Here is a 13,255-nt window from a genome sequence, read left to right as displayed (position 1 = left end):
GTACACAACCCTTTGTGTGGAGGCAGGACACAGCCTATTTAAGTGTAAGTAGGGCTTTGCCCAGCTCCACCTTCCCATCTCGCCAGTGATGGCCCATTCAGACACATCTAAACTCTCTATTGTGTGTGGCTGTAATGGAAGAATGCACAAAGCTCAACTGTCAGCTACACTCATGTCATGTGACCCAGCAACATGCTGCAGGCACTAAAGGGCTAGGGCAGGAAAATGGCAACTCTCGAAAAGTGCCAATGGGGTCGCAAATTGTGAGTGCCTCATGAATATTCATGAGGCATGCAATTTGCGACCCCATTGGCAATCGCAAACAGTGTCTCTGACACTGTTGTACATGGCATTTAGCGACTCGTAATGGAGCACAATTTGCGAGTCGCTAAATTCCACAATTGTACATCTGGCCCTCAGTGTTGTGTGTGACAAATACATTCGGAGGTTTCATTTTAAAAGCATGGCTTTATCATTCAAGTCATAGATGGTGTGGTTTATTAAAAAAGCCGTAAAAGACTGATTATGATAAACACTATATGGCACCACTGGAAGGGACCTAGTTGGAAAGAAATTTCCCTTTGAAGCAAAATGTTGGGACAACATAAAATGGCAGGGAAGAAAGAGGGTAAGCGAAGTGTAAAACCAAATGACAGAGAAAGGAAATGGGAAAAACAAATGGAAGGTCTGTAAGAAAACAGAAACAAACTGAGTGAAAATTTGCAATGTTTAGCCTTCACTCATAGCTCAATGTGCAACAGCCAGATATTCAGAAAATGTAAAACTAATACAAGCGATACAAAACATGAAACCAGTATACAGAATGTATTTGGTGCACCATCAATCAGAGAAGGTGCACAGCTGGGTGGCGGGTGGGCATGCAGTGCAGGTGTTGGGCTACAAGCGAAAAGACCCCAGCGGCTTCGTGAGAGTCGGTGTATGTGATAGAAGCAATGGACCCTGAGGAAAAGCTTTGCAAACTTAAGCCAATAATTGTACGTTCTGTGCATCATGAGAAATAGATCAGCTGATGAAGCCTGAATCTGTGAAATATCTCTATTGCTAGGACTTGGACTTAGTATCCTGGGGTAACATGAGGCATATCAATGTTGAGGCTTCGGTGTGCATGTTCTGTCGAGACTAACAGATATTTCTGCTTAAACTGCATCCTATTGGTAACCCAAGGGTTAGCTATGTCGTACAGCGACAGAGGATCTGTCCAGTAACTTTTCTGAAATTGAGGATACGGATTCACTGGCTAAATATTGATGCTAAGATTAGAATATGTAACTTGGGGGGTAGCTATGCTGCGTAAGAACTGAGCCTGTAGGTTTTGTGTTGAAATAATTCATCCATGCTCTGCTTTATGGGTATGAATTTAGGGGTGAAGAGTGGCAATAGCTACCTTCAACCCCCTTAACATTTTGGCTCAATTGCCAATTCTTTAATATCAAAATGTGTCCTCAAAAGTCCTACCATGTTTCCCTGACTGGGCCTATGTCTTTCAGAGTGACAGGTTAAGAAAGATTGACTGCATATCTCTGTGTTGCTCCTTTTAGCATCCAAAAAACAATGAAAGGTTGTATGCATGCTTCAAATGTAACCAACTCTATCTCTCACAGTTCCACAGAAGTGCAGTTCTATCATGAGTCTCAGGGAATATGCACAGTGCACCACAATAATGGTACTTGTTGTATCATCTTCCAAATGATGAAATTCTGGGTCATTCCCTGCCTGCTTTCAAAGCTGCAACACACAAATCTCTGTAGCAGGTGCCGTAATCCATAAACAAATCCTACAACAGGTTCAAATATGTTGTTCTACCTGGATAACGTAGACAACAGTGTTGTCGCTAAGTCCCCTATCAATAGATAATGTACATCTGTCCCCTATCATCACAACCATTTCCTTCAAGTAACTTTATCCAGAAACATCTGGAGCAAACGTCCAAGTTAAATGTAGAAATGGCCACCAATTATACACTGCTCAGTGACCTTTTAATTGGTAGCATTCACATTTGCCAATAAGGTTTATGCAGCAAAACACAGGTTCCCTTGTAGTGCAAGGCAATTAGGTCCAATATAATTGTCTACCAATCCTTTAGGTAACCCACATCCTCTCAGAAGGAATGATCAAATTTGGGAACAGGGAAACATTCTTTCAGATAGAGGTACTTAACGACATAGATGAATGAGTTTGTCTTTCTTCCACTAAAGATCCGTCCATCCCCCATCATCACTCATGAGCCAAGTGGGTAATTGTTTCAGAATTGCCTCAAATACAGACACACTCTAAATGCATTGCTCTTACTTAAGAACCTTCCTGTTTGCAGGAGAGTGTCTCTCTGACACATAACGATTCAATGAGCAAAAGTGAAAGCATCACTGTAAGAAAACACTCTGGATTGAGTGCCTGAAAGGCAAGTAACATGATGCTGTATAAAGTACATTGAATAGAGAAGAAAAAGGGCAACACATTCTCTAACCTGCGGAGTACATCTTGTAGGATATGACTCATTCATTTCTCATCAGGGTCAGATAATCCTAAAAAAGAGGAGAAACACACATAATTAGCCCTGACTTACTGCTGATAACTAATGTATTGAATATTTTGCTTCATTGCACCAGGGACACAAATAGGCAGATTCTAGAAAGGGGGAGAGAAAGAAACAAGGGCAACCGAGGAAACAACTCAGTGCATAGGCTGGAGGCCTACAACAATAAAAGCAATTCTAACATTCAAAAATTGTAATGATTATGAACATTCATTTTAATTATATTATTTATGGCATGTATAGAAAAGCAAAAAAAATAAAAATTGATACACAATTGTAACCAAAAAGTGAATGGAAAGGCCTTGATGCATCCTGTACCAGCTATCATGTAATTCCCTCTACATGGGCTATTGATATTGCAGTCAGTTTGTCTCAAAGCCGTATAAGTAAATGAATTTCTGATAGAGGATACCCCAATAGATTAACACAACGAGGGATTTACTTTTGTCAAAGAAATTAGGGTTAGTGTTCTGGAAAGCTAAAATGAGGACACATTTTCTGTGAGTTCCCAAATATCTTACTCATCCATTTGAGTGAAACATTCTGAAATGCAGAGTGAAACATACTTCCAAGACGAGCAGCACCCTAGTAATCAACTGCAGTGTCACCACGGAGTTCTAATGAACAACTAGAGTGCTAGCATTTTGTACTTAAGACAAATGTGAGGAACCCCTGAACACCATCTTGGTAGAAGAAGAGTTGTTGAATGTACAGCCTTTCCTGAGGAGCTGAAGTAAAAGAGCATTTGGATGTTAATGCAGGTATGAAACCAATGGTTTAAAAATGTGAGGAGAGGTAGGGGTTCTTAGTATTTTGAGGTATTGTATGTAGTTTGGCACTGGGAGCCAGGGACCTAGCCATGGTGGGGCCTTAAGCTCTGCAGAAAGCCCTTAACATTGATTTATGGCAGTTTTCAGAGCAGGGCACAGCTCGAGGCACATGTTGAGCAAGGGATCAATGGGACCTCAGAATAGACTTTCAATGCTTGTAACAGAATACGTTCTGGGAGCCTAAACAGTGAAACTAAGGTGAGCACTGCTATTTTGGATTGTGGAATCAAAGCATGTTTATCTACATCGTGTTAATTGAATTTAAAGTGTGGTTGGCAGCAGCCAGTTAAAGAACTGAGATTTCTGTACCCATCTTGAAAACACATTGTGAAAGGCTGCCAACACTCCAAAATAGACAAGTAAAATACGGATCAGTAAAAATGTCAAAGAATACAGGAAGTTATTAAAGTGCACATAAGCCCAATAGAGAGTGGATGTGAATGGTCTTCATGTTATAAGAAGTCGGAGATTGCTAGAAACATGCAAAAATAGAATTTGGTTTCAAGTTTACTTTTCTACAAGTGATTGCCAAGATGAAAATAGTGGGAACTACAAACCCAAAAGATAAAAGACTACAAAAGTGACTTTCTCATGTTTATTTAATTGGCAGCACCTGTGGAGAGTGTTTAAAAGAAGAGAAAAAATCAATGCATCTTATGATTGACAAAGGATGTGTCTACAGCCGAAACGCGTTCCAGTTTTTTATGCAAGTGCTGTTGGTACATACAGGAGCTAACCTCAAGATTTGAGTGTGGATTTTCTTTTGATAGAGCGAATAATGTTTTTCATATATATATGTATATATCCAAAAAAAAGGTTGCCCACAAGGAAGACGCCTCTCAGATGGATTGCCAACCTCTTTAATACGCTTGGTAGCACGCCAACACCCAACATAAAATCATCATAAGAGGCCTGACGCGTTTCGGGCTCTTCCGCCCTTGTTCCCAGGCACCAGAAATAGCGAACGACACAAATGCAGTTGACCTCCTTAAAAGTTAAATAGACTTCACCCACTGGTTTGAGAGAATTCTGATCGGGGTAAGCCTGCAAAGTTTAAACCACAGTGGGGTGTGTCGTCGCTAATGAATAATCCAATGTACACATCCAAGTGGATTGGTAAAATGTAGGTGAAAGGCAAGCTTTCCATACTACCGCTCACCAAGTGTTACCATCTGTTCCTTAGCGATGGCTCGCATCACAGACCACTGCGGATCCGCTTCCATGTGGCAGTCATCTTCCGCGACCAGACCAGCCACAAATATTCAAAAAGAAAGGTTGCCCACAAAGAAGACACCTCTCAGATGGATTTCCAACCTCTTTAATGCGCTTGCTATTTCTGGTGCCTGTGAACAAGGGCGGAAGAGCCCGAAACGCGTCAGGCCTCTTATGATGATTTTGTGTTGGGTGTTGGCGTGCTACCAAGGGCATTAAAGAGGTTGGCAATCCATCTGAGAGGCGTCTTCCTTGTGGGGAACCTTTCTTTTTGGATATATATATATATATATATATATATATATATATATATATATATATATATATATATATATATATATATATTTTTTTTTTTTTTTAAGAGACAGTGGTGTTATTGTTATTATAGTTACTACATTTTAAACTCATAAACGTACAAGCACTTAACCGTTCACTCAAGTTGATTTTAAAAAGAGCATGGAGGAATATTAAGGTAATCTGCAAAGGATGTGGTATTATTTTGCCAAACTGAGTCTGACGGGAAGAATTAGTGGTCAATACTACCAGTTTGCAGGCATTTAAACTTAAAAATCAAATCAGGTAATATGTCAGGTAAAACTCAGCATGTAATATTAACATGTCAAACAACGAAGAGGGAATAATTTGTATAAAAGATTTGCTGGCACCTACCTTGCACATTTGAAATAAGTTATGTGACCACATGTTTGCGAGAAGTGACATTTTCCAGTGAATGTTTGATGAACCCTCTTAAGAAAAACAAAAATCCATTATTCAGATTTTTCAGTATTTATGCAGTCCTTTAGCACAACACAATACACAAAAAAGAAGCAGACATATTTGATTAATACCCTACAAAGAACGCAACCACATTAAGATATCAAATCTCCTCTGCAATATAAAAGCAAGGGAAAAAATGCCACAATGTCATTCTTGGAGTAATATGATACTCAAACGAAAATGCTGACTGTACAGTATAACATTGAAGAAGGAAATTGAGTCAAACTATTTTGTTGACAAGAACATCGCCATTAGTTTTACTATCGTGTTTTTTTCAATTTCAACCTTTAAAAAAATCAATTTTTAATTTTAACGCCATTCAAATATAATTCAAAATATAAAGAAATAATGGACTATTTCAAATTCACCTGCATGCCTATGTATGTATGTATCTCTTTTTTAATGAATGTTTATTTGCTGGAATTTACAATTTTACAAATCGAACATGTACATGCATTTATTCCTGTATGATGAAAATGTTTAAAATTCGCATGAATTGTGTTCTTGCTGCACATACCTTCTACCAAGTAAGTTTGAAATGTACACAGCGGTAAACGCCTCACCAAAGCAGCTTTCAGGAGATCTAAAATACTGGAAATCGGTTAATTATCAGAGGAACACGAGTTATCAGGTGTTTAACTACATTTTGTTATGCTTGACACCTTTATAACGAATTAGCAGGTCCATTTGTTTTACTGCTTCTATACATCGCTGGCTGATGATTACAGCATGGACATTTCACTGTACAGTATATAAAACGTACACTGCTGAAACTTGGGGTGTTCCTGGTAAACAGTATTAACAGGTAAACTATACTCCATAAAACAACACCTCTCTCATTGTTCTGCAGTCAGGGAACAAAAAGTAACTTCTTAAACATTTGCTTCGAAATTTTTATATCCGATGTGCAATTAATTGTCATAATTTTCTGCAAATTCTATGCCCAGGGAATGACCCTGGTGAGTACAATATGTTTCAAGGTTGTAAACCTCTTGCAACGCATAGATGCATGACAAATACTGTGTGCATGGCAGCAATTACAAATCACTTACTGAGAATAGCAGTTGATTGTAATTACTTAGATTGCTTATTTTGACTGTATTTTCATACCAATCACAGAATAGGGAAAAAAAACAGATAAGTAGGTGAATACCTGAGAGGACCCAATGTGTAGTACTTACTCTGCTGCGAAAACCCCCTTTGGGCTAATGTGTATTGTCTAGCAACCAAGAAAATAACACCGTAAAACAAAACTCCCTGCAACAAAAGTATAAGAGTGTTACATGTTTGTAATATATGGGATGGAATTCGCTAGAGTTACATGTGTGTTGTAGCCCAATAGTTCACTGCTGTGATTCAAGGGCAGTGAAAGGAAAGCAAGAGCGTTGACATGCAGTGATTGGTCCCATCTGCTCCCACCAAGCTCTGGACTTCAGAGGCTCGACAGGTGTGGAAGAAGGCCAGGCCCTGACCCGCTGCATCCCCACGTCTCCATACATGTTAGGGTGGTGGAGGAAAGGCAGGGGGTGATCTGCCGTCTCTCCGTGCCTTTCAGGTGGAAAGGCAGATGGTGCTATGGCAGTGCCCTGCACAATCTCACACGCTTCAGTACAGACCTGCGGGAGACAGGAGATTTCAGACATGAACAGCTTTTTGTGGGAGTTCTCGAATCTTATCAATTCAAGGCCTGATTCACAAAGGCAAACTTACACCTTTGTGTAAATTTACGTTTTTTTTCTCCATTTTCTTAAACTAACAGTTGATAGTAAGTTTTCTCCTGCGGAGACTATCTTTTTATGTGTGGAGATCTCTGCTGTTTGCAGCTGTAAACTTACTATTAACTGCTAGTTTATGAGTACAGAAAAAAGTGGTGGCTACCTCAGAACGGGGGTGGTGGGTGGCGTATGAAAAAATAATTACAATTAAGCTTACCTGTCGCCGCCTCCGCCTCTCATCTGCAGAACGAGAAGCACCCAGGCTCCCTGCCTCTGCCAGCAAATCATGACAGCAGCATTGTGATTGGTCAGTGCGGCCAAATAGGCCACTCAGGCAGTGCCTGGGAGCCTGCGCATGTTCTCCACGAAGCTGTGCAACACAACCCGGTGGAGAACAAGCTAGGTGTGCATGATGGTTTGGCCGGCCCAAAAGGGCCAGCAAAACCATCATGCGCACTCAGGGAGTGCAAACCACTCCTCACTCTGCTCTGACGGTGGTGAGCCCAGCCCTGCCACACCCAACTTGGTTCTGAGTCTCGCAAAGAAAAATAAAATGATAATAACTCTTGCTATTATCATTTTATTTTTATTTTTTTGCACTGCTCGCTGAGCAGTAGGGCGACGCTCCTTCGCCTTAGCGAAGGAGCCGCCACTGCTGAAAAAACGCAAACCTGCATCAAAGTGTAAGTTTACCTTTGTGAGTCAGGCTCCACCTCTCCTCAGCTACAGAATTCTTCTATAACTTAAACAATCCTTTAAACTTACTTGCGATGTTTAAACACAGTTATGTCATCACTTATGCACTCAACCCACCAACTCTACCACAGCCAACTCATCTTCGACAAAGCCGCCTTTGGACTATTATCTGTTACAAAAAAAATGACTGAAGCAATAACTTTTGTACTTCATCCAGACATATTTGTATCTGCTGTATTTTTTGCAATCATCCTCTTCTAAGCATGATGTAAGGGCATATTTTCTGTAACCATGAATAGCTTGTCTCTCTGGACCTGGTACAGCCCAGTGATACTCATTTGACTGAAACTCATGTCCCTTTCACAAATTCAAGGCCTGTGGAGGTCCTTGTGACCCTCACAGCCAATCACAAGATAGAGGTTTCTCAAAAAGCCATAGTCAATTACCTTGTGCATTCTGCCCTGTCCGAACAAATAAGCATGCATAAGCAAAAACAGGTTATGGTTACATCATCAAGTACATAATTCACAATTGAAATCCATTATAACCTAAACAATTTCAGACAATGATGAAGGATTTTCAAGTTCATGCATCTAACTAGTGTGATCAATGATAACCAGTATAATGCTAGTACGGCTGGACATTCACATACTCTGCAAGACGAAGCATTGCCTGCAGAAGGCATGTTTTGATTGCGTGCGGAGCAAACATGACCTCCTTGCAGTGAGACGGACAGCTGCCCTCCAAACTGGGTATATCGACTGGAGAAAGGTAAATATGTGAAGAGGTTCGAGTAACTTGTTTTATTAATTTTATAACACAACCACGTACCATTTAAGAACCTGACACACACGCATACGCACAAACACACACACATCCAGGCGAGCAACCAAGCAGCACTTCCGCCGCATGGAAGAGTGTTTTTCAACTTATGGACAGAATATTTATCTATAAGGTGGCAGGCTCATTTTAGATATTAGCATACATTACTGATCTGTTCCTGTGTTTTTTTCAGGCGTTGCAGTTCAGGAGTGTCAGTCACAATACTGAAGCCTCTTCCTTTGCTGTCTTCAAAATCTTTTTTGTAATTGACCTGTAAAAGTAAACATTATAGTGAGTAAATTTATATTTAAAAAGAACAATGAAGGATAATATCACCCTGCTGGCTAAAATAATTAACACACATTTTAGGCATATTTGCAAAGTTTGTGGGCCCTATTGCAACTGCTGTTTAATTAAATTAATTTAAAAAGTCAATATTGTTCATGTTCAGTAACCTAGGGCATTGTTGCAGTGATTGCCCAACCTTGATGTGTATGTCCTCTAATATAATCAGAAAGTATGTTTTTATCTAAGAAAACAGAAGTGAGGACGAACACGTACCACAGCCTGCCTTAGTATATGTTGTTCTTGGCCCATTTTGCAGGGTCATCCCAGAACATTTTGCCTGCCTCCTGGTATTTTTTTCTGACCTCATGTTGGTGGTTTTAGGACTCTGGGCACGTTATCACTGCTGTCCAGTGTAAAGTGAATGTGCCCTCCATGGTAAAACATGGTAAGATTGGTCTACACCTGTTTGGCGTATTTAATTTAACTGTCAGTCCCTTGTAAAGTGGTATCTCATATACCCAGGGCAAGCAAATTAAATGCTACTGGTGGGCTTGCAGCGCTGCTTGCACCACCCACCAAAGTAGCCTTTAAAACGTGTCTCAGGCCTCTGCCATTGCAGGGCCTGCGCGTGCAGTTTGCTGTGACATGGCACATAAAGGGGGTGCCACGTCTGTGACTCCCCTTTTACTACATATCAGTCACCCCAAAGGTAGGCCCTAGCTAGCCCTGCATTGTAGGTAAAAGGTAGGAAATGTGTCTTAACTGTGTGACATGTCCTGGTAGTTACAAACAACCATTTTGGTTTCTCACAGCTGTGAGGCTGCCCTCTCATTTGGGATTCCCTGTTAAGTGTTTAAGTGGTAATTATTGATTTGAGAGGAGTAGCAGGATCAAGTTTGGTATGTTTGGAATAGTGGTAATAAAAGCTGCGTGATGGTGTGCGCCAATGTATTATCACTATTTTAGAAATGCCACTTTTAGAAGTGGAAAGGGTAAACTTGCCAACAAGGGATTTTATTTGGAATGTAAAAATAATTTGAAAGTTTCAAAGAACTTAATCTATAGATGTGTTGAAATGAATTAACACCACAGTGAAATCAATCGACTTATCTGATCATCGGTCATTGACAACAACACACACGGGGATTTTTTCTGTGATTGAAACACAATGATCTTTATATATTCATCAAGGATAAAAAGGAGTACAGATGGAAACAAAAGTTTGAGCAATATTTCATGAAAGCAGGGAACGATATTAAATCCACATTTCATCAAAAAAACATCTATTCCAACTTAGTTTGAACAGGGACAAAACTCATTGTTGAGCAGATAGTCTACTGTGCATAACAAATATACTGGAAGTAGATGGTATAGTCGACGTTTCGGTCTTGGGAGGTGTCAATCCGTCAGACCATCTTCAGGACAATAATTGCATAAACAAGACTCTTTCTGGATCTTTTTAGTGTTCTCACGAAACTTTAATTAAAATCGTGAAAATATTTTCAATGGTACAGGTAGTCTTTGAAAATTTCGACTGCCAATATGTTTTTGAATGGGAGTTAATCCTCCTGTAGTTACGCAGATTTCTGACGTCTGTATCAAAGTACGAAAAGGGGGTCCGTCCGAGTCAAGGGAGCCATTGAAGTCCGAGGCCGGAAGTCAGACAGTGAAAGCCTGGCTGTGGTCAGGGACACCAATCCAGAACGACGCTGCCGGAGAAGAGCCGAGAGAGGAACGGCATGGCCAAGCCATCGGAGGCCGAGACCGTGCTGCTCGACCAAGGATCCTGATTCACCCGGGAAGCGGGTGAGTGTCCTGGAAAACCTGGGCAGGAGAGGGGAGCCCAGGGTGACACCTCAACGGAGGCCCCTGGGTAAAATTACTTCCCCATTTTTGCCCGGATCACAGCTGCGCCGCACGATCACGGACAGCTGCATTTGCATCACAGCACCAAGGACGCCCCGGTAAGAGAGAACAGGTGAGCTGCACCCGCCCCCCTTTCTGGTGACACAGGGGCAGCAGAGACATTCGGTGGCAGCCACAAGGGAGGCACGTGGTTGCCCTCCCCCTCGACCTGCTGTATTTGTGCCCTAAGATTGGGGTACAGGACAGGTGCCTAGGAGTGAGACAGTTGCCTAAGGTGGGCAGGAGGAACGTATGGCATGTGCCCACTAATAATGCTTGTTACATGCATTTCTATTGGTATTGATGCAATCCTGTACAGGGTTATTGCCTCATGTGTGCCCAGCTATAAGTGGGTACTTTAGTATTCTGGCTTGGCCATGCCGTTCCTCTCTCGGCTCTTCTCCGGCAGCGTCGTTCTGGATTGGTGTCCCTGACCACAGCCAGGCTTTCACTGTCTGACTTCCAGCCTCGGAATGGGCCGACTGTGTATGGAGCAAAGTCTCCTTCGACTTGGCTCCCTCCCACTTCCCCACCATGGCAGTCACTCCACCAGTGTAATGTGCAGCAATAATGTTTATGCCTAGAAGGGGCCTGATGTGTTTGGGAATAACACATTGCTGACTATGATTTATGCACAATGTGTTTATGCTAAGTGCCTTTACCAGTAGTTACTGGTTGTTTTATTACTTACCTGTTCTAATGATTATGGCAGTGGCCCGATTGGCCCTGTCATGTATATAATCCCCTGTAAAGTGATACCTACTGTCAGGTGGCACAGTGTATGTATGTGATTATGTTCTGATGTGTTTTATGAGTAATACAAAGGCTATATTTGATATAACCTTGTGTGGAGTTTCTTTTGTGGTGTGCCTAGTGTGTCGCTGCTGGGTGAGTGTGTTGCATAAACGCTTTACACATTGCCTCTGGGATAAACCTGACTGCTCTGCCAAGCTACCAAGGGGGTGAGCAGGGGTTATCTTCAGTGTGTAACTCCCTTGCCCTTACTAGTGGTGGTTTCTGCCTGACTTAGGCGCTTGCCCTAGCCAACCAGAAATCCCATTTCAAATAGTATATTTTCCAGAACTATACAATAGTGTACCAAAAATGGTGTGTTATTTATCAGTGTTTTTGGTTGGGCAAGATATCTCATTTTATTCCGCTCAAAGTGCTTTGGTGCAAGGAGAAAGGCCCTCTTAGAAATGGGGGACACTATTTGTCAGTGGTATGCAACCTGTCCAGGTAGGGGCCCTTTGTTCCAGTCAGGATAAGTTACACACCTAGATAAACTCTGCTCACCCCCTTGGTAGCCTGGCATGAGCAGACAAGGCTTATCTAATAAGCAATGTGTAAAGCATTGGAACATAACACACACAGTAATACAGTGAAACACAACAAATGGGCACAGGTTAGAAAATCAAAGTATCTTTATCCAAACCAAACACAACCAAATGAAAAAAATCCAACATACACATCTCAAAATATGACTTTTAAAAGTTTTCAAGCAATTCTGTCCACAGGAAACTATAGATGCATGATTTTTACACAAGGTACCTAAAATGCGTAAAAATCCACAAGGCATAACAGCCGCAGAGGAGGGAAGCATCGGAAAACACAGCAATGCATCAGTTCCTGAGTACTTGGAGAGGCGATGCGACAGTTCTGCTGTATGCAGGAAAACGGAAAAGTCAAATCCTGACTGTAGGGGGTAGTGACGTGTCGATTTCAAGACAGTTCTGGTCTGCAGGTGCTGTGGTAGTGATGCGTGGCAAACAGGGGCGATGCTTGGAAATCTGGGACGCGCCGGAGTGCGATGAGGCAGCGACAAACATTTCTTCAGCCGCTGTCCCATGATGCGTCGCTTCTTGCAGCCGCACAGCAAGGCCTGCGTTGAAGTCGGTGCAGAAGTCTCGGGCTTCAGAGACCGGTGTGTCGAACTCAGCGCCCAACGGTTCTACAGGCCACTGGTAGCCGCTGTGTCAGTTTCTTCAGCCACATGGGGCTGTGCGTCAGGATTTTTTCCTGCATGGCGGTGCTGCATCAGGAAATACAGCTGCAAGAAAGGCAAAGCGCTTCTTTTGCAGGTTTCTTCAGTTCTTTGTAGTTCTTTGCATCAGGAACAGCCTCTAAGGGCCTAGAACCGAATTTGGCAACAGAAAGCAGGTGAGAGTACCCAGCAGTGGAGTTCAAGGAAGCTGCAGGTGAATTGTTTGTTTTTCTGAGACTTCTTACCAGGAGGCAAGCTCTGCATCAAGCCTTCGGAGAACTTTACCCCAGAAAGGCAAAAGTCCAGTCCTTTCCTCTGCCGACAGACAGACAGAAGCAGCAACTGGAGGCCAGTCCAGTAAGGCAACACACAGCAAAGGGGCAGTACTCTCCCTGGCAGCTCCTTAGCTCTTCTTCTTGGCAGGGCCCTCCTAGTTCAGAAGTAATCTAAAGGCTTGGGGTTTTAAGTCTAA

The 13,255-nt window shown here is 42.0% G+C and overlaps 1 protein-coding gene across 4 annotated transcripts in view; it reads right to left on the bottom strand.

The window, feature by feature from the left end:
* The window catches only part of NEBL (nebulette), a 678,034-nt gene that overhangs the window by 374,634 nt on the left and 290,145 nt on the right, over positions 1-13,255 (bottom strand). For 2 of the 4 annotated variants that reach the window (XM_085630820.1, XM_085630819.1), the window contains exon 4: positions 8,770-8,877. In XM_085630820.1, coding sequence (XP_085486946.1) covers positions 8,770-8,877 — 108 coding nt within the window. Of the gene's footprint in view, positions 1-2,485; positions 2,544-5,265; positions 8,878-13,255 lie in introns of those variants that run through there. The other 2 variants (XM_085630817.1, XM_085630816.1) reach the window with 2 other exon arrangements.

The sequence above is a fragment of the Triturus cristatus genome, chromosome 10 (genome assembly GCF_964204655.1).
Source record: "Triturus cristatus chromosome 10, aTriCri1.1, whole genome shotgun sequence".
NCBI classification, from domain to species: Eukaryota; Metazoa; Chordata; class Amphibia; order Caudata; family Salamandridae; genus Triturus; species Triturus cristatus.
This window is presented reverse-complemented; position numbering and strand designations above follow the sequence as displayed.